The sequence below is a fragment of the Pristis pectinata genome, chromosome 2 (genome assembly GCF_009764475.1).
Source record: "Pristis pectinata isolate sPriPec2 chromosome 2, sPriPec2.1.pri, whole genome shotgun sequence".
Lineage (NCBI taxonomy): Eukaryota > Metazoa > Chordata > Chondrichthyes > Rhinopristiformes > Pristidae > Pristis > Pristis pectinata.
This window is the reverse complement of record NC_067406.1, coordinates 141,845,210-141,867,511: the sequence shown is the minus strand read 5'-3', so window position 1 is coordinate 141,867,511 and position 22,302 is coordinate 141,845,210. Positions and strand designations below refer to the sequence as shown.

At 48.2% G+C, this 22,302-nt stretch overlaps 1 protein-coding gene across 1 annotated transcript; it reads left to right on the top strand.

Moving 5' to 3' along the window:
• Positions 1 to 232: 232 nt before the first annotated feature.
• On the top strand, positions 233 to 21,759 carry LOC127584361 (uncharacterized protein C4orf54 homolog). The gene is made up of 2 exons (XM_052041087.1): positions 233 to 4,368; positions 21,738 to 21,759. The coding sequence occupies exon 1, from the start codon at positions 233 to 235 to the stop codon at positions 4,346 to 4,348; it is 4,116 nt and encodes a 1,371-aa protein (XP_051897047.1). The 3' UTR covers positions 4,349 to 4,368; positions 21,738 to 21,759.
• Positions 21,760 to 22,302: the final 543 nt, after the last annotated feature.

The following is a 22,302-nucleotide window of genomic DNA, read 5'->3' as shown; positions in this document are numbered from 1 at the left end:
TTAAAATTATTTTTTAAAGTCTTTATAAATAATGCATGTATGATTTCGACATGTTAACTGGCAGCAGGCGAGTTGTTTCTGGTAAGGTGTGCGTCCCAATTATTAAATTCTGCTTCCATCGCCTGCAGGGAGTCCTGTACTCGGTGGGATGTCGGCTCGGGGAGTGGAGACATTTGACCAAATGTCTGGGCGGTGACCTGACTGCTGGGACTGTGCAGCCCGCTCCTGCCTCATGCTGCGCCTTCACTTGTCGCTGGCGGCGGCTCGGAGCGCTGCCGTGAATGGCTCGGCGCCCGGCACCGGAGAGAGTCTGCCCCGGGCACCGGGAGCCCCACGGCCCACCCGGCCCAGCCCGGCTTCTGGCGGCGTGACAGCGAACGGTGACAGCGAGCCAGGGCGGCGGCGGCGGCGGCGAAAGGGCGCGGAGAACGGCGGGGAAGGGTCGGTGCCCGGGGCGAAGAGGGAAGCGGGCGGCATGGTGAGGAAGGGGCAGAGCCCGGGCGCCTCTCGCCGGATCTGCGCCGACGCAGAGGAATCTCAGGCGGACGAGAGCGACCACTCGGGTTACGACACGGCCGCCGGCTACTCGGATTTTTACGAGAGCTTCAGCGAGTGTGCGGAATCTCCGCCAAGCAACGGCGATGCCGGGACGGAAGACTGCGCCGGGGATTTGCGCTCTTGCCTGGGATCGCAAGCGGAGCGGAAGGAACCGGTCTCGAACTCAGGACGAGAGGGGAGTTCCTCCTCCAGCGCGCTGCTGTGGGATCAGCCGCAGCCGAGCAGCGGCGACGAGGCACATTACATCAGTACCCATGAGATCCAGCTCTACGAACTGGATCATGATGGCGAAAGCGCGCTGGGTGCCGGCTGGGATGCGGAGGAGAGCAGCGCCTGTTACTCCTGTAGAGACAGCAGCTCCTTCGAGAGCGACGCGTCCGAGGGAAGTTCCCGGACGCCTCTGGGCACAAGTAACGCCGGAGATCCGCCACCACCGGCTCCGGGCACCGGTTCCCCCGCTCGGCCAGTTGCTGGCGCCCGGAGCGCCAGTCCGCCTGAGTGCGGGAATTCCGGCGGGCGGTTTCGCCTGTCCATTCGGGCGGACTCCCGGGCCGTGAGCGAAGGGACTGCAGCCCAGGAAAGGGGGAACTTGGCCCCCGACAATTTCCTGGGGCCGGGGAACCAGCGCAAGGAGGAAAACATGACCAAACTCCAGACGGCGGGAGATGGCGCCCAGGGCGCAAGTTCTCGCCCCAATGTCCCTCCCGGCGCCGGGGTGAAATCCAACTGGAAAGCCTTTGGAAATTCCAGCGGGACTTCCAGTGCCGTCAGCGAGCTGGACGACGCCGACAAGGAGGTGCGCTCTCTTACCGCCCGAACTTTCCGCAGCCTTGCCTGCGCCGGCGACGAATATCTGGACACTTTCAGCGCCGGTTACAGGACATCCACCGACCTGTCGTCGGACGAGATGGTTGCCCACAACCGCTGCGCCACTTACATCGATCTCAAGTGCCGCAACACCGCGGGCGAGAAGGCGCCGGTCGAATTTCCGACCAAAAGCGCAAAATTGGGCGCCGGGCAAGGAAACGGAGACCAGCGGGCGGAATCCACGCCCCTCCCCGCCCCTGTTAACGAGCGGCAGGCAAAGGTGGCGGACAAGCAGACCTCCAGAAGGCAACTGCATCTGTCCGGGAAATTTGAACAGATTGGATCCAGGGTTATAACTTTAACTGAGACCTTAAACTTCAGATACGATGTCAAGGAGCACACCCCGGCCAGGCGAGAGGGCGAAAGGCGAGTGGAGTTGGCCCGAGCTGTGGTCGGATCGCGTTGCGCCGATGAGGTTACCGAGGGCATGCCGAGGGAGGAGGCAGGAGACATCAGTAGAGGGAGCAGCAAGGCGGCGGAGGCAATGGAGGGCGCGCAGAAGAAATCCAAATTCGCCTCCAATCTCTTGCAAAATGTCATCTGGAAGAAAATGCAATTCGAGCAGGAGCTGAAGATGGAGCGCGGCGAGATAAGTGACACCTCGTTCGCCGGCCGGACCAGCCCGCCCGCCGCTGAACTGCCCAAGGCGCCTCCGCCGCAGTGTGAGGTGGAACCCAATTCCAGCGGACTTTCCGGCGGAAGCGCGGAAACTTCCCCCGTCCCCCCCGGAGAGAACGGCGGCGGCGAGCCTACGCCGGGCGACAACCCTCCGGCGCCCGGCCACGCCCGGCCGGTGACGGGCGAGCCCGCGGACGGGTGCAAGGGCACCTTGCCCCGGAGTCAGCACAGCGCCTTCAGATCGTGGAAGGAGGGCGAGCAGCAGACTCCCGGCGCCGGGAATAAGCCGGCGCAGCGGGTCCGGGCGGAGATTGGCGGCCACCCGCTCTGCAAGGAGACCAAGATGTCTCACCTCTTCGTGCCCAGCATCCAGAAGGCGCCCGGCCGGAGCGAGCCGCCGGCGGTCAAGCCCACGACGACGGCGGAGGGCGATGCAATCCGGGCGGCGGGCGGCGACGCCCCTTCCAGGTCGCCCGAGATCAAAATCCGACTGAGGAACGTGAAGGGCGGCGGACAGAGCCCGTTCAGCATCGCCAAGCTGTTGACGCCCAAGCTGGCGGGCGGCGGCGGGCGGAGCGCCCCGGGAGCGGCGGGCGGGGAGCGCGCCGAGGACGGCCGGGCGCGCGCGCCGCCCTTCACCGTGCGCGACGTCCGGGACAACATCCACAAGCTGCAGGCGCCCATTCACCAGGTGAGGGATGTGAGGAAGCTGGTCAAGAGCTCCTACCACGTCCTGACGCTGGACGGCGGCGGCAGCGGTCTGGCACCCGGTCGGGCTCGGAGCCCCAGCCCGGGCGTCGAGCAGCCGCCCTCGCTGCCCATCGTCATCAAGTGCCAGGCGGTGAGCAGGAAGGAGCTGCCCGGCGCCCGAGCCGAGCCCGAGGACGCCGAGCCCGCTGCCAAGAACGGCGCCGCCTTCGTGCACCGGGCGTCCGGGCGTCTCCCGCTCCACGAGGCGGCGGGCGGCCGAGGACCAGGCGGGAGCCCGCCGGCCGCCGAGAGGCGAGGAGGAGGCGCCCGGGCGACGAGCAGCAGCAACCGGCTGGCGCTGGAGAAGCTGACGGCGGCGGTGCGCACCATGGAGCAGCTCTACGTCTTCGACAACAACGAGTGGAGGCGCAAGAACGAGGCGGGTCCTGTGCCCGGGTCTCTGGCGGGCAGCCACGTCCTGTCACTGATCGCCAGCGAGGAGGGCTCGGGCTCGGGCTCGGGTCCGGGCGCCCCGCCGGGCGGCGGCGGCGGCGGAGGTTCAGCACCGGCGCCCCGGACCGAGCAGGAGCCGCTTCCCGCCAAGGAGGCGGCGCGGGTGTCCGCCAAGCCGCCGCCCGTGCCCGCCGCCCGGAGCCAAGCCCGCGACCCGCCCAAACCACCCCCTCCGCCGGTCGGCAGGGTCGCCGGGCCGCAACTCTTCGCCGTGGCGCCGGTGGCCCCGCAGCCCTCGCCGCTGGGCAGGAAGGCGGGCGTGGGCTCGCCGCCCGACTGCCGCCCGCTCCGGGAGCAGCCGCGCCCGGCGGAGGGGGAGGAGAAAGAGGAGGAGGCGGTGTCCCAGCAGAAGCCGCTGCACCCGCCGCCACCGCCGCCCGAGCATGAGAACTACCTGACCATCCCGGTGAAGAAGCCGCCCAGCGCCGCCCGGGAGCCGTCGCCACCCGCCGTCTACCAGCACCAGCAGGCTCAGCTCATCCGCCTCACCCCGCCGGCGCTGGAGCCGCTCAGCCCGGGCAAGGTGCAACAGGTGCCGCCCGTCCTGGTGGACAGCCCGTCGGTGCCCTGTTTCCCGGTGCCACAGACCCAGCGGAGGATGTTGCTGGACCCTGCCACCGGCCAGTACTACCTGGTGGACACGCCAGTGCAGCCCGCCCGCAGGCGGCTCTACGACCCGGAGACCGGGCAGTACGTGGACGTGCCGCTACCTCAGCAGCCGGTGGCCCCCATGCCGATGCCCATGTCGCCAATCGCCATCAGCCCGGGCACCTACGGACCCACCTACATGATCTACCCCGGGTTCCTGCCACCGCCGACTGTACTACCCACCCTGCCACCTGCCCCGGACACGGAATGCAGTGAGACCGGCAAAGGCAGTGGCGCCCCGAGGCTACAAGCCGAGCCCCAGTACCTGGAGAGCCCCTATTACTTCCCGACCGGAAAATCCTTGCCCAGCGGCCGGACGACAACGGGCAGGGGCTGCAAAGGGACGTCGGAGGCTAAGCCCCTCATCAGCATCACCTCCCAGCAAGGACCTCGGATCATCGCCCCTCCCTCCTTCGATGGAACCACCATGAGCTTTGTGGTCGAGCACAGATGAGGACTCTTCCCACGCCGCACGTAAGTAGGCAGATGTTGATCTGCTGTCGGGACAGGCGCCTTTCTTCTCGCAGAATGTTTTGTTCTTTGGTCTCTTGAGTCTGAAGGCATCGGCTTCAACAACTTCAAATTAAATAACACCTTCCATGTGGCAGAAAGCAAAAGCACCAGGAGTGTTATCAAAATAAACTTAACCAATAGAATTAAAGTCTCTGGGTATATTGTGTTCAGTTCTAGTCGCCTCACTATAGGAAGGATGTGGAAGCTTTAGAGAGGGTGTAGAGGAGATTTACCAGGATGCTGCTTGGATTGGAGAGCATGTCTTATGAGGGAAGGTTGAGCGAGCTGGGGCTTTTCTCTTTGGGGAGAAGGAGGATGAGAGGGGACTTGATAGAGGTGTACACGGTGATGAGGCATAGATCCAGTGAACAGTCAGAGACTTTTTCCACACATGGGGACATAATTTTAAGGTGATTGGAGGAAGGTATAAGGGGGATGTCGGGGGTAAGTTTTTCACACAGAGAGTGGTGGGTGCGTGGAACGCACTGCTGGCAGAGGTTGTGGGGGCGGATACATTAGGGACATTTAAGAGACTCTTAGATAGCCACATGAATGATAGAGAAATGGAGGGCTATGTTAGAGGGAAGGGTTAGATAGATCTTAGAGCAGAATAAAATGTCGGCACAACGTTGTAGGCTGGAGGGCCTGTACTGTGCTGTAATGTTCTATGTAACAAACCCACGTTCCAGGGTCTCTGCAGCAGATGATCTGCGATAGGGTAAGGTCAGGGAATGTTACTGAGGTCAGAATAACCCACCTTGCAGATGTGGCCTGAAACTTAACCCGGGGTCAAACACCGAGTTAATGATCAGTTCTATCGTGTTTTTGATAGTTGTCAGGAAGAGGGATGGAACTGGTAACTAAAGAACAGAGTTTGCAATGGACACCAGAGACAATAAGTTTAGTCTTTCCAATGTTTAATTGGATTAAGTCAGGATGTCAATCCAGTCATCTGATTAAGATTGACCTGTTAGAAGGGTACTGGTATGTCCCATTGACAAATAGAGGAAGAGAGATTTCTGCCTTTGTAGCACCTTCTGGATTGTATGAATACAATGTTTTGCCATTTGGAATGAAAAATGATCTTTTTCTGATATTTTAGATGTAATGGAAGGGGTCGTGAATTGAGTGTCAACAGCGTACATGTAGAAACTGACCTTGTGTTTTCGGGTGATGTCCGAGGACGGCATCTGGGATGGACACAGGATAGGGCACTTTGCCACTCCAGAGATGAGCGCAAAATTGGGCAGTACTGAGGGAGTGCTGCAGTGCCACAGTTGCCTTTCATTTTTGTTGAGACATTAAGCCATGGCCTTGTCTGCTCACTCAGCTTCCTGACATCATTCAGAAAGATCAGTCTCTAATTTTAAAGGCTTCACCCCTTTGTTCTGCCCTCCATCAGAAGAAATAGTTTCTTTATATACTTGTCAAATCTTTTAATCTAATATATAAATTAATCTTAAATATATAAATTATATTACCATTACCTTCTTATGGGAACACAAAATATATGCGGAAAATAATGCTACATCTTGAATTGTGATAATGCTTGGCTAATATCTTGATTCATTAAGGGTGGGAGCAATACTTTGCATGCTGCCCTTCCTCATTTTTTCCTGCCAGTTGTTCTGATTTCAATCCTGCTGTCCATTAAATCTTGCTCCTATGCTCCGAGTTTTGCAATAACTTTTCATTGCATAATAAACATGAGCCATTCTTGTGCAGACACTGTCAGTTCTCAGGCAGAGAATCACAGGCAGTGATCATATAAGTGCAAAATGTTGCATTTTGAGAAGTCAACCCAGGGTAGGACTCATACAGTGAACAGTCAGTTCCTGGGGACCTAGAAGTACAAGTACATAGTTTGCTGAAAGCAGCATCACAGGTAGACAGGGTGGTGAAGAAAGCGTTTGGCATGCTGGCCTTCACCAATCAACGCATTGAGTAGAGAAGTTGGGATGCTATGTTTTATTTGTACAAGACATTGGTGAGACCACACTGGAGTATTGTGTACAGTTTTGACCTCCCTATTATATGAAAGACATCATTAAACCAGATAGAGTGCAGAAAAGATTTATGAGGATGCTGCCAGGACTAGAGAGCCTGAGTTATAAGGAGGGGTTGGACAGGCTAGGTCTTTATTCCTTGGAACGTAGGAGAATGAGTGATGACCTTATAGAGAAGTATAAGTTCATGAGGGGTAACTTCTCCACATAAAGAATGGAGCATATATGGAATGAGCTGCCAGAGGAAGTGGTTGAGGCAGGTACATTAACAACATTCAAAAGACACTTGGATAAGTACATGGTACATGGATAGGAGGGGTTTAGAGGGATATGGGCCAACCTCAGGCAAGTGGGACTAGCTTGGTGGGCACCAGTGTAGGTGTGGATGAGTTGGGCTGAAGGGCTTGTTTCCGTGTTGTATTACTCTGACTCCAGTAACAATCCAAGAATGCAATCAGGATATGTAATGCCCTGTTAATACAAGAAGGGAATCTTGACCCGGGTGTCCAATGCATCCACCAGTTTACAATTTACAAACCAGACAGTATTCCGTCTGTAACTGTAGGTGTGTGGAGTTACAACAGTGACACGCTCCCCACTTCCATCAATGTTGACCACTGATCCTTCAAGGGGTAGGCCACTGCAGGAAGGGGCCAGCAGTATTTCTATGCCATGCACTCTGGCAGCTCCTGGGAGATGTGTTCTTGTCTGTTTCGACCACCCACACACTTTTCTCTCTCCACCAGTTCTGATGGGTGGGGTCCAACTGATTTCCCATCCTCTCATGGAGGACTGTCACAGGGCATTAGTTTCACACCTTAGAAATGGCACAAGTCTTAGAATTGGCTGATGTCTGAAGCTGTTAATGACCAGCAACAGGTTAATAACCCGTCAAACACCCTGTGTGCTCCTAGAATTTGAAAACAATCCCAGAGCATTAACTAATCCTTGTGTTCCAAAGACATCTTGAATCATTGTTGACTCTGCCTTCATCCTTGCTGTTGGAAACGCAGTGAAGGTAGAAGATCAGCCATGTTGTATGACGGTACAAAGTCTGGTTTGATTGTGACTGGGGTGGGGGGGGGGGAGGAGGATATAAAGGGGGAAATGGACAAGCTGAGTGAGTGGCAAGGATATGGCAGATGGAAAAAGTGTGAGGTTATCTACTTTGCTGCACCTGATAGAAAATCAGGCTATTTGTGAAATGGTGAGAGATTGGGTCATGTTGATGTTCAAAGGCACCTAGGTGTTATTGTATTCCCATTACTAAAGGCAACATGCAGGAACAGCAAGTGAGTAGAAAGGCGAATGGAATGTTGGGTTTTATTGTGAGAGGATTTAAATACAGGAGAAAAGATGTCTTACTGCAATTGTGGAGGACCTTGGTGAGACCACACCTGGACTATTGCGTCCAGTTTGGACATGAGGAGACACGAAGGGAGCTAGGGCTTTACTCTTTGGAGAGGAGGAGGATGAGAGGAGACATGATAGAGGTATACAAAATATTAAGAGAAATAGATAGAGTGGTTGCTCAATACAAGAGGGCATGGCTTTAAAGTAATGGGTGGGAAGTTCAAGAGAGATATCAGAGGGAGGTTTTTTACCCAGAGAGTGGTTGGGGCATGGAATGCGCTGCCTGGGGTGGTGGTGGAGGCAGGTACATTGGTCAAATTCAAGAGATCACCAGATAAGCATATGGAGGAATTTAAAATAGAGGGATATGTGGGAGGAAGGGGTTAGATAGTCTTGACAAGTTTAAAGGTCGGCACAACGTTGTGGGTTGAAGGGTCTGTATTGTGCTGTACTGTTCTATGTATGTTCTGTGCCATAGAGAGTGTAGTGAAAATTTACTAGACTGATTTGCCGCATGAGGATACATTGAGTAGAACAGACCAGTATTCCCTGGTTTTTAGAACAGTAAGAAGAATATTTTATCAAAAATTTCACAGGGCTTGACAGGCTGGATGTAGGGAGCATCTTTCCCCCTGGCTGAGGTCTAGACCTAGGGGCAGGGTCTTAGAACTGATACTGTGGCTTTACAACAGCACAAACCACCTCATACCAACCCCAATACTACATAAACTTGTGCTCATCCAAAACTCTACTGCTTCTACATGTGTTGCATCATGTACTATTTTCCAGCACGTCTGTGCTCCTGACCCAGTGTCCCGCGCTGCAAGAACACTTTGCTTGCAAGATCTTCCATGTACTTGCTTTGCCCAACCCCAGCATCTCTGCACTTCTTCCCGGTCTTTGCACTCCCTTCAGTTCTTGCCTCTTGCACTCTGCATCATTTCAATTGCTCCAGTATTGTTGGTATGCCAATGGAATCCCCTCGCCTCTCTCCCTTTCTTTCTACTATTAATATGCCTCCTTAAAGCTTATCCAAACCTTTAGTCATCTGTCCTGATTTCACCTTATCTGGCTTGGTGTCAAATATACAATAAAACTCCAATAATCTGGCACTCTCAGGATATTGATGTTGCTGGACTAGATTTTCTCAACTACAGGATGTTATTCCCATTAATACCCAAACACATTTTAATTTCACTTTTATTTACGTGTTTCATAGTATAATAACTTTTCCAATGAACCCATTGAATTTAAAGGGAGCAGGAAATATACACTCCAGACCCTGGCTACGGCCACAATCCTATTCACGTTCCTGACCCCTGGTCTTCTGGCCCCCAACCCTAGCCCTGACCCACAATCAACTCCAGACCCCCATCTCTGCCAGTATATCCCTCCTGCACTCTGAAAGCCCAGCTCACGTTCCAGATTAATGAGTGAGCTGGATGCCAAACCATCAAGATTTCTGAAAAATCAGATGCTAGATTATCAGAGTTTTGTATTTTCTTCATCATGGTAGAGGTGCTTTTTATGCAAGTTGTTGATGTTTGTAATTTAATGCATTTGGACGTTTGGAATATGGTAAAAAAAGTACAGTTAAAATGGTAAAATTGGAAATGATGTCCAGATGGACTTTGTGTAGGATCTTGTCACACAGACAAAAAGAAATCAGAGGGAATAAGTAGAATAGACCTCGATCAGACCATGGGTGTTTGACATTTTAATTTCAATTAGGTGCTTTTGATCTTTCAACCTTACTATCTCGACCCACCAAAATCAAATAACTTCCATTTTTAGATTCTCCCCAGCCTCAACAGGTTTGGGGAGGAGAGAGTCATAGATTTAAAAGGCCAACAGAATCTTTGATTTCAGTCAAAGAAGCTTGGAATTTAAAAGCAAATAAGGTTACATCACATTTTTTAGGAAAGCAAAATTTCAGGAAATCTGAAATAAAATAAAAAGTGCTGGAAACACTCAGCAGAGCAGATAGCATCTGTGGAGAGAGAAGTGTCTCAGGTTGATGAACTATCATCAGAATATTTCACAAATCTAGATTATTAGAGGATTTAATAAGGTAGAAATAAGGAAGAAAGATTTTCCCTCCTGTGGAAGAGATTAAAACCAGACAGCCGTGAAAATAAGATGGTCACTAACAAATCCAATTAGCAATTGAGGAGAAACCTCTTTATCCAGGAAGTGGGAATATTTACTTTCCGATGGAATTAATTGGATAAAGAAGCCAGATATTAACATGTGGCAGAAAGGAATGTCAGGATGTGTTGAGGGAATGAGGAACGAGATGAGAAAGCGAGGAAAATAGCAGCATGGACCTGTTGAGCTGAATGATATTTGCTGTTGATACAAAACTTGATGTGACTGTGAGTATTCAGGAGAATGGAAAGAGGCTTCAATGGGATATGGACAAGCAGAGTGAGTAGGTGCACAAATCAGAATTGTTTTTGTGTTTTTAAAATGGCGAGAAATTGGGTGGTGTTGATGTTCAAAGGAATACAAGTTGAATACAAGGCCCATGTGTAGGTGCAGCTCAGAGGGCGAATGGTATGTTAGTCTTTATTATGAGAGAATTTCAAATGCAGGAGTTAACTAGCCAAATTGTAATTGTATAGGGCCTTGGTGAGACTGTACCTTGAGAATCATGTACAGTTTTAATGTCATTACCTGGAATGTATTACCATAGAAGGAATGCAGTAAAGATTCACTGGTCTGATATCTGGGATAGCAGGTTTGTTGGATGAAAAGAGATTGAGGGGATTGGTATTATATTCTCTAGATTTTAGAGGTATGAGAGGAGATCTGATTGAAGTTTATAACATTCTTAAAGAGACTGACAATCTAAATGCTGGAGGATGTTTGCCCTGCTTGAGGAGTCTTAAGACCAGGGCCACAGTTTCAGATTAAGAGGTAGGCCTTTTCGACTGAGATAAGGAGAAATTTCTTAACCAGGGACTGGTAAACCTTTGAAATTCTCTACCCCAGAGGTCCATGAGATTCAGTTATTTTGTTTGATCAGTTTGGAGATCTATATGTTTCTGGATACAGAGGAAATTGAGGGTTATGAGGATGGAGCAGGAAACTGGAGCCAGATAGAAGATCAGCCATGATCTTGAATGACAGAGGTAGTTGAAGGGCTGGATGGCCTCATTCTATTTGTTCTTGTGTGTTTCTATGCTATAAACTGGGTATAATTGTATGTACTCTGTGTCATTTAGGATCTCCCATCCAGGGACAGAAAGACAGTGGTGAAGGCAGCCAGCTACATAGAAACTTGAGAAATTATCAATGAAAGCGCAGACTTGTGAGGTGTTCTGGCTTGTAATGAGGTAAATCATGATGTATTATACTATTCAGCAAGGCGATGCATTTCAGAGTGTTTGTACATTTGCAACGGGGAACAACTGTAACCTGGTGAAGCCTGGTTGTTGTAAATGAGCAAACAGCTGAGGTAAGAGGGACTTAATCTGCTACAGATGAGAGTGGTTTATGCAATAATAGTATGTAATAGTGCATTTCAGAGTAAGAGTGCAATGCTTTGGCACTACTATCTAGTACCACTAACAGGGTGAATTTATAGGCACATAAGTTTACAGATCAGGAGTCAGAGAACAGCTGGGACTTGCTCTTTGACAGTAACTTATACACGCACAGCCCCTGTATGAAATGACTCACCTTTCCGATTTTTCTTGTCAGTTTGAGCAGTGCCATTTGATGTTTGGCACTTTCAAAACTTCTACTTTCACAAATAATGGATTAGTATAGTCTTGATTTGTATATTACCTGGGCTGGTTGAATGTAGTTGTGTTTATATTAACATTACACACATCCCCCACATGGTTCTATCAAAAGCTATGTTGGTGTGTTTAGTGTTTGTGTAGTTTAAGCCAGTGAGTTTGTTGTATATAATCTAAAGGGAAAATTGTATTTAGGGCTGTTGTGTTGCTGTAAATAACTCCAAGCTATTTGCCCTTTTGAATATCATGTACATTGGATTATGTGCCAAGTATCCAGTTGTTGACATTTGAAATAAAGTTGTTGATCACAGTGTGAATCACAAAGTATTTACTGCATAGAAGCAGGCCATTCAGCCCGTGGGTCTCCTTCTGGATATGGAGATGCTAATAATTTTCCATGTGAATTGTCTGGAATTTTGGCACCATGTGTAGGTAGTGAAGGAGGCCATTCAGCCTGAAAGGCCCTTTCCACCTTTTAATTCGATCATCGCCAGTCCTTCACTGTCAGTGAGTCTAAATCCTGAAACTGAGGCCCCGACAGCACAGTTGTAGGAGCAACTTCACCAGAAGGACTGCAGTGGTTGAAGGTTTCTCAACCATACCTTCTCAAAGGCAAGTAGGTCTGGGCAATAACTGTTGGCCTTGCCAGTGACAGTCACATCCCAGCAAAAGAAATAATAAAACAGGTGATGGAGCCAGTTGGATAGATGTTACGAGGCCATTCCTAGAAGTTCTAGAAATCTGGAACTCCACTATCTAGTGGGCAAATCCAGAACAGAAGGACCCAGTTCTATAATTAGACCATTCTGGGGTGCACATAGGGGAGTGGGAACCAGGAACTGCCCCCAAAATACAGCTGAGGCTGGAGCCCAATTGAAAATGTCAGAGCTGTAAGTGATGGGTTTTGGTTCAGCAGGAGTATTAAGGACTGGCAATATATTTCCCTGCCGAGATGGTTTGTGACTCAAAGGGGAACCTGTAGGGGGTGCTTGTATGCACCTGCTGCCTTTGTCCTTGGCTGTAGAGGCTATGGGTTTGAGAGGTGCTTATGGGGTAGTCTAGGGCAGTAACTGCAGTGCATTTTTGTAGATAGTATGCATTACCAGTGGTGAACAGAATGAATGTTTGGAATGGTGGATAGGGTGCCAATCAAGCGTGCTGCTTTGTCCTAGATGATATTGAGCTTTTTGAATGTTGCAGTAGTAATTCAGACAAGTGGAGAGTATTGTGTCATTGTTCCTGGTAGACAGTGGAAAGGCTTTGGGATGTTAAGAAGTGAGTCATTCGCTCTGGAAACACAGCTTCAGACCTATTCTTGAAGCCATAGTATTTATGTAGTTGATGTCGCAGACTTTTCAGTTAATGGGGTACACCCCAGAATATTGATGGTGGGAACTCAGTAATGGTAATGATACTGAATATCAACGGTTGTTATATTTTATTTTTTGGAAAGGCTCATTTCAGGTCACATTTATGGCCTGAATGTTACTCTCTGTTTATCAGCCCATGCCTGCAAGACATCTAGGTCTTGTTGCTTACAGGCGTGGGCTGCTTCATTTGTTGAGTAACTGCAAATGGAATTGAACAATGTGTAATTATCAGCGAACGCCCCCACTTCTGACCTTGTGATAGAAGGAAGGTGATTGATGAAGCAGCTGAAGAAGCCTTGGACACTGCTCTGAGGAAGGCCTGAAGTGATGTCCTGGGGCTGGGATGCTTGACTTCCACCATCTGCACAGTCTTCTTCCTTTGTGTGAGATGTGAGTCTGTGCAATGAAGTGGGTTCCCCTTGATGCCCGTTGAGTTCAGATTTCCCAGGACACCTTGGTGCCACACTCAGTGAAGTGCTGCCTTGATGTCGAGGGCAGTCACTCTCACTTAACCTCTGGAATTCTTTTCCTTGGTCAATGTCTGTGATGAGGGATGGAGCTGATGAAGCCCAAACTGCACATTGGTGAGCAGGTTATTGCAGGATAAATGCCGCTTGATAGCACTGTCAAAGGCACCTGCCATCACTTTGCTAATGAGTGAGTATAGACTGATTGGGCAGTGGTTAACCTTATTGGATTTGTCCTGCTTTTGTGAATAGGACATACCTGGGTAATATTCCATATTGTTGGGTAGGAGCCAATGTTGTAACTGTACTGGAACAGCCTGGCAAGAGGCAGAGCTCGTTCTGGAGCAGAGGTCAGTACTTTTGTGGGACGTTGTTTGGACCTATAGCCTTGCTGTATGCACTGCTCTCAGCCGTTTTTAGATATCATGTGGAGTCGGTCACATTTGTTGAAGACTGGTTTCTCAGGAGGGTTGTGAACGCGACACTTCTGGCTGGCCATGGTTGTTAATACTGTTGTCTTTAACACTTGGGTTCTAGGCCCCACCATCACTTAGCTGTTTTATTGTCCACTGCAGTTCATGACCAGATGTGCTTGGACAGCAAAACTTCGATCCATTCCGCTGGTTAAGGAATCGCTCAGCTCTGCCTTTTGGACACTGTTTCTGCTGCTTATTCTACATGTGGAACTATCTTGTAGTCTCACTGGGTTGGCACCTCATTCTTAGCTGTGCCTGGTGCTGCTCCCAGCATGTCCTCCTGCACTCAGTGAACCAGGATTGATCCCCTGGTGTGTCAGTAATGGCAGAGTGAGAGACATGCCAGGGCTTGTGGTGGGGTACATGTGGCATGAAGAAATTCAGCATGTCCCCTTTGACCCTCACCAACTTTTATCGATGCACCATAGAAAGCATCCTATCTGGATGCATCACGGCTTGGTACGGCGACTACTCTGCCCGTGACAGCAACAAACTGCAAAGAGTTGTGAACACAGCTCAACACATCACAGAAACCAGCCTCCCCTCCATGGACTCTGTCCACACTTCTTGCTGCCTTGGTAAAGCAGCCAACGTAACCAAAGACCCCTCCCACATTGGACATTCTCTCTTCTCCCCTGTCCCATTGGGCAGAAGATAAAAGACTGAAAGCACGTACCACCAGGCTCAAGGACAGCTTCTATCCCGCTGTTATTAGACTATTGAATGGTCCCCTGGTATGATAAGATGTTCTCTTGACCTCACAATCTACCTCGTTATGACCTTGCACCTTATTGTCTGCCTGCACTGCACTTTCTCTGTAACTGTAACACTTTATTCTGCAGTCTGTTATTGTTTTCCCTTGTACTACCTCAATGTACTATTGTAATGAATTGATCTGTATCAATGATATGCAAAACAAAGTTTTTCACCGTACCTCTGTACATGTGACAACAATAAACCAATTTACCAAGTTCTGCTTCTGCTGATGGATATCCAGTGTCTCCCGGATGCCCAGTTCTGAATTGCCAGATCTGTTCTGAGTCTCTCCCATTTAGCACAATATTAGTGGAACAGAACACAAGACTCTGAGTTATAGGGAGAGGTTGGCCAGGCTGGGTCTTTATTCCTTGGAATATAGGAGAATGAGGGGTGACCTTATAGAAGTGTTTAAAATTATGAGAGGCATAGATAAGGTGGACAGTAACAGTCTTTTCCCCAGGGTAGGGGAATCCAAAACTATAGGGCACAGGTTTAGGGTGAGAGGGGAAAGATTTAAAAGGGACCTGAGGGGCAACTTTTTCACGCAGAGGGTGGTGAGTGTATGGAACGAGCTGCCAGAGGAAGTGGGTGAGGCAGGTATAACAGTGTCATTTAAGAAGCACTTGGATAGGTACATTGGAGGGGCGGGGCTTGGAGGGACATGGACTGAACGCAGGAAATTGGGACTAGCTGAGTGGGTACCGTTGTCAGCATGGACTGGTTGGGCCGAAGGGCCTGTATCTGTGCTGTACTGCTCTATGACTCTAATTCATCCTTGCCAACCAAGTTGTCTTCCTGAGCTAGTCCCATCTGCCTGTGTTTGGCCCATATTCCTCTAAACCTTTCCTATCCATGTACTTGTCCAAATGTCTTAAACTTTGTAGTTGTAGCTCTGCAGCTTCCTCTGGCAGCTCGTTCCACGTACCCATTCTCCGTGTGAAAAAGTCACCTTTTAAACCTTTCCCCTCTCACTTTAAATCTGTGCCCTCTGATTTTAGACTCCCCGACCCTGGGGGAAAAAACTGTGACCTCTCACCTTGTCCATCACTCTCATGATTTCTCTTTAAGGTCACTCCCCAGCCTCCTACACTCTAGGGGAAAAGAAATCTTTATAACTCAAGCCCTCCGGCGTTGGCAACATCCTTGTGAATCCTTCCTGCACCCTTTTCAGCTCAATGACATCCTTTCTATAGCTAGGTGAGCAGAACTGCACGCATTACTCCAAGTGCAGTCTCGCCAATGACTTTTACAGTTGTAACGTAACGTCCCAGCTCCTGCACACAATGCCCTGACTGATGAAGAGTCTGGCTCATGGTCTGTTAGGTATGAGCACCACAATGTCAGCCTGTTGCTTGACTAGGCTGTGGGACACCTCTCCCAATTTAGACACCAGACTGCAGACATCTGGGAGGAGAAGGCTGAAGTGGGGAGGTTGCGAATGAATTTGCTGTGAGATGGTCCATACCTTTTTATCCTTTTTCTGATTTAATGTCGCATTTATGTCACAACTTGCTGGGGCCATGCAGAGGCACTTGAGAATCAACCATATTGTTGTAGGTCTGGAGTCACGTACAAGCCAGACTGGGTAAGGATGGCAGGTTTTCTTCCCTGAAGGATATTAGTGAACTGGATGGATTTTTACAACAATCTGGTAATTTTTTTGGTCGTCTTTACTAAGGCCAGCTGCTTTCTCGTAAAAGTTTCAGATTATTATCCTGGAACGGGCTGCCAGGGGTGGTGGGGGAAACAGATACGATAGTGGCGTTTACGAGGCTTTTAGACAGACACATGAATTTTCAGGGAATGGAGAGATATGGATCGTGTGCAGGCAGAAGAGACTTGGTGTAATTTGGCATCGTGTTTGGCACATTGTGGGCTGAAGGACCTGTTCCTGTGATGTACTGGTCTATGTTCTATTCACTGAGTTCAACCTCCAAGTCTGCTGAGGTGGGATTTCAACTCAACTGTCTGGATCATTCACTCAGATCACTGCTTTGCTAGTTTGATAACATAGTCGCTTTGACGCAGATAGAAATATTGGTTAAAAAATATTTTATAAACGTTTAACTATCTGTTTTTCAAAAACTGAACACTCTTTTAAAATTTTTGTTGAAATTGACAATGTATGCGATAGGTTAGAACAAAATGATACAACATGGGTCACTGACCTTAAAGCATTTTGTCGCTGGCATAGGGTATTGGTATTGGTTTATTATTGTCACTTGTACCGAGGTACAGTGAAAAGCTTATCTTGCAAACCGATCATACAGGTCAATTCATTACATAGTGCAGTTACATTGAGTCAGTACAGAGTGCACTGATGTTTCACAGCTACAGAGAAAGTGCAGTGCAATAAGGTGCAAGGCCACAACAAGGTAGATCGTGAGGTCAAAGTCCATCTCATTGTATAAGGGAACCGTTCAATAGTCTTATCACAGTGGGGTAGAAGCTGTCCTTAAGTCTGGTGGTACGTGCCCTCAGGCACCTGTAGCAGAGGAAAAGTAAGGAACTTGTCTTGAAATCTCTGTGTACATTTATTTCAAATATTGCAAGGGTGTTCAGGGTGGTGTCTGCAAAATTTGCTTCCTTTCTCCACAACCCTTCCAACTTTTCCCCACACCCAACCAGTTATAAATTGTTATGTCAACATTCCTCATTTATATCACTTGTCACAAGTAGCTGCATGTTCCAACCACAAGATGTTATAAAGTTTTTGAGATTTTAAAATGTTCCCACTTCTGCCAGCTTGAATTTTTTAGCTAAGCTTCAGTTCAAATGACCCTGCATGGAGTCTAACCAATGGGCTTCACCAGAAATGTTACTCAATTCAAAGTATTTAGTTTTTACCTTTAATTATGGAGCTGGGATACCCCTGCTGGTTCTTCAGTGGTCCTCCGGACTGTAAGCTCAGTGGCCAAAGGTTTAGCCAGACCAGGACAGTACATGCATTGGTTTGTAATGCTCTAGCTATAATAGAATGGAATGGGCTGCATCCAGGGGAACAGTTTTCTGTCTCTGGGTGGGTATATAGTTTTCTACACAAATTGCACCATTGCACACTCATGTGAACACACTCTTTAACGTGCACACTGTAATGCACTCTCTAATGCAAAATCAGGTGCACACACACACACACACAGTGGAAAGTTGGTTGTGTGTGTAAGCTGGAGTTCTTTTCCTTGTGGCAAAGCTGGTTGAGAGGGTCTTGACAGACATCAAAGTCAAAGTCGAGTTTATTGACACATGCAATAGTCCATGTGTGCACAGGTGCAATGAAAAACTTTCCTGCAGCAGCATCACAGGCACATAGCATCAGATAAGCAGCATTCTCAAAAAAACCATAAATTAAACACAATTTTTACAAGAAAGAACGTAATTAGAACAAAAAAAGTCCATTTTCGTGCAAAGTGGTCATAGTGTACAATAAGGACTGGTATAGATAAGAGGGAAGCTGCTCCCATTAGTGAATGGTTCAATGACCAAGGACTCAGATTCAAAGTCCTGGGTAAAAGGCACCGGAGGGATGTGAGGAGAAACATATTTACACAGGGAGTGCTTTAGGAATGGTAGAAACATCATTTAGGGTTTTCAAGAGGATAGGAACTTGATGGGAAAATAATTACAGGACACTGAAAGAACAGAATGAGCCTGAATAGATTGTTCTGCAAAGACCCAGTATAGACCTGATGGGCCAAATGGCCTCTATCCCTGCTGTAGGGATGCTCTAATTCTCTACAATTCACCAGTTTTACAGCTAACCATAACACCTACAGGTTGGATCCAGTGACTTCAAGGATTGGAATGAATGCCTGAATGCTACCATCAACATTGGGACAAGGGGCCAAATGGCCATTGTGCTGTCACAATAAGTAGCTCAGAATAATAAAAAAACACATTGATTTGGTGCCTTTCATGGATGTCCCCAGGTACACGTATAGCATATGACGTTCTTCTTGTACTACAGTCACTATTCTAATGTTGGAAATGTGGCAACCAATTTGAGCATAGCAAGCTGTCATAAACATTGTGTTAATGGTGAAATAACCTATTTTAGTAACATTGGCTGAGAGATAAATACTGGCCAGGACACCGAGGAGAACTGTTGTCTGTGCATCCAAGAGATTCTGTCATCACTGGTCCCTAATTGGTCATGGGAAGGCAGTGGTGAGGTGCCTTTTTAAACCAGTACTGTTGTGGTGAAGGTGTTGCCGTGGTGGTGTTGGAGAGTGAGCTTTGGGACTTCGACTCAACAGCAACGAAGGACTGGTGATATATTTCCTAGTCAGGATGATGTGCAGTAGGGGACGTTGTAGTGCTCCCCTGCATCTGCTGCTCTTGTTCTGCTTTGGGAGGTGTTGGAGTAGCTTGGGTGAGTACCTATGGTGCATTTTATGGACAGCACGCACTGCAGCCTTGGTGGTGGAGGGAATGCATGTTCAAAGTGGTGGCTGGGTGCTGATTCGTCCTGGGTGCTGTTAAGTTTCTTGAGTGTTGTCAGAGCTGCGCTGATCCAGGCAAGTAGAGGGTATTCCATCCCATTCCTGCCATAACGTGTAGGTGGTGCAGAGGCCTTGGGATGTCAGCTGTTAAGGCCTTAAAACTCTGGAATTCACTTCCAAAACCCTTCTACTTCTCCCCCTCTTTCTCCTTAGCAAACCTTCCTCTCTGACCAAACCTTTGGTTATCTGAATCGACATCTCCTTTTGTGGATCTTCCTTAGCTTCTGCAGGTGTACATGCCTGTGAAGAGCCCTGGGACTTTTTGCTCTATTACAGGCACTGTGTTAATGGAAGGTGTTGTTTTATCTGAATGCCCAGCAAAGCTATCTTTATCTGCTCTCAGTGACAAAGTGAGGTTTGTTTACTTTGCCATGGAGACCTGTGTCTCTGGCAGATTGCTTGCTAACGATCATTCACCATTTAATGGACTTACTCAGCTTCCGAGTAAAGCAGATGAAGGTCACTCCTCTGGGCGATCACGGTCAAAGATAGCTGAACCACATGCAGCAACTCCAGGTCTCCACAGTCCAAGGGGGCTGACAAAATGTTGAAAATCATCAATGAGAAAGGATAGACTCAGAAAAATCTGCTCCTGGAAAATGAACAAAGAAATAAATGATCAAATTACAGACAGATTTTTGAAGGGGGCAGGACAAGTTGCTGAGGCTGTTTATTTTAAAGCACACTGTGGATTCTGAACTTTATAAATAGACTACAAGTGGTTGTTCTAAACCTTTATATATCGTACGTTTGGCTCTGGCAAGATCACTGCCTCCAATCAGGTGCGCAACATTTTGTGAATCTCGTTAAGGGTCTGGAGAGAGTGTGGTAGGGATTTACTGGAATGGACCCAGGACTTCAGTTAATGGGAAGAGTGTGGAGAGAGGTTGGAGCAGAGAAGGTCAAGTGGAGATTTAATAGAGGTATTCAAAATAATGAGGTGGTTTTAAATAAGGAGAAGTTTTTTTTATTGAAAATCAAAAACCTGCAGTGCTGGAAATCTGAAATAAAAACACAAAATGCTGGAAAGACTCAGCGGGTCAGGCAGCTTCTGTGGAGAGAGAAACAGAGTTAATGTTTCAGATCGGAGACCCTTCAACGGAACTGGTCTTGAACCTGAAACGTTAATATTGTTTCTCTTTCCACAGATGCTGCCTGACCTGCTGAGTTTTTCTAGCACTTCGTGTTTTTATCCGTGGTTTGTATCGATTGGAGGGTCTGAAAAGGAGTTAAGGAAATTTGAAAAGCAGGTCTGATGTTAGGTGAAACTCACAGGGTGCTGGATGAACTCAGTGGGTCAGGCAGCATTTGTGGAGGGGAATGAACAGTTGACGTTTTGGGTCAACCCTTCATCTGGACTGAGAGAGAGGGGGGAGGTGGCCAGATGGAGGGAAGGGGAGGGTGGTGATTGGCAGAAAGGAGGGGGAGAGTGGAAATAACGACAGAAGCCAAAGGGGTGAAGATGAAGACATCTGGTAGGAGGGGAAGGTGGAGACGGAATCAAGTGAGGGAGATGGGGGGGGGCAGATGGGGACAGTAGGGAGAGGAGACCCAGTGGGAGGGGTGACGGGCAGATGGGAGGGGGTGGAAGATGGGAAAGAACCGGGTGATGGGGGCTGGGGTGGGTGTGGGAGGAACTGGGTAGAGCAGGAGGAGAGAGTGAAGGGACAGAGGGGAGAGCAGATTATCAGAAGTTGGAGAATTCAATGCTCATGCCATCAGGTTGTAGACTAACCAGGCGGAATATGAGGTGATGTTCCTCTAGTTTGTGTTTAGCTTCACCCTGGCAGTGGAGGAGGCCAAGGACAGACATTCAGTGTGGGAATGGGGAGGAGAGTTAAAATGACTGGCCACCAGGAGCTCTAAAGTCTATGGCGGGCAGAGTGTGGGTGTTTGGTGAAGCAGTTGTCCAGTTTGTGCCTGGTTGTTTGGTGAGTGCACTTTTCTTATTGTAAGTAGTGGTTGTGAACTGGAACTTGCTGCCAGAAAGGGCAGCGGAGCAAGATTTAATTGGAACTTTCAAAATGGTATTGGATAAATATATGAAAAAAAAGTCAATTAAATTGGTTTATTATTGTCACATGTACTGAGGTACGGTGAAAAACTTTGATTTGCGTGCCATCCATACAGATCATTTCATCGCATCAGTGCATTGAGGTAGCACAAGGGAAAACAATAACAGAATGCAGAATAAAGTGTTAGAGTTACAGAGAAAGTGCAGTGCAGGCAGACAATAAGGTGCAAAGCCATAATGAGGTAGATCATGAGGTCAAGAGTCCATTTTATCATGCTAGGGGGCCATTCAGTAGTCTTGAAAGAAGCTGTCCTTGAGCCTGGTGGTACGTGCTTTCAGGCTTTTGTATCTTCTGCCCAATGGGAGGGGGGAGAAGAGAGAATGTCTGGGATGGGAGGGGTCTTTGATTATATTGGCTGTTTTACTGAGGAAGTGCAAGACTTTGAGGAACTAATTGATCGCAGAGTTGTCCCAGGTGCAGTGGACTGAGTGATCTCCTTCTGTGATATAATATTTATCTATTCTATATCATTTATGGTCTCATGGTGTCTTTCTATTTATAAAGTATAAGTGGAATGACAGATTAAATGTAGCCATGTGATCTTTGAGTCTAATTCTGGTATTATCTATGTTTATCCAGGAGGAGATAAGGATGAAGAAAGTTGTAAGAAGACTGCTTTACAAAGCAAGAAAACTTTTTAAAACGTCCTCAATATTTTCCTTTTCTAAAATGTAGTTATGTGTGTTTACTATAATTGCATTACTGTTCGGTATAAAGACAAGCACCATATTTTTTGGAAGCATATACAAATGTTATTTTATGCCCAAGCATCGATGCCCTTTTATTTGTTACAACCAACACTGTCTACATCCGAGTTTTTGTCAACACGGTATTAAAAATGGTTTGTTAATGGAGTAAACCTTGTATTACAGCACTTGGGTTGTATGAGGGTTATTACAGTGAGCACTCTATAAGCTAATGTCCTGCTTTTGGACATCCAGCAATACTCAGTGATCCTGCCTGAATGTGTGCTTGTTTTATATTTGCAAAGCCGGAGGGCTCAAGAAGATATTATTGCAGTCAAAACCTTATTTACTTTCTCTCTGATAAACTGCGAGAAACAGAACAGTGAAGGGTAAAGTTGTCTCGTTGATAGTAATTCCCCAGGTCCATACCTCAACCATGCAAACTTTTATAGAAGCTT

Bases quoted from the DNA above. Each gene is read 5' to 3' on its own strand.
- LOC127584361 (XM_052041087.1), top strand. From the start codon at position 233: ATGCTGCGCCTTCACTTGTCGCTGGCGGCGGCTCGGAGCGCTGCCGTG.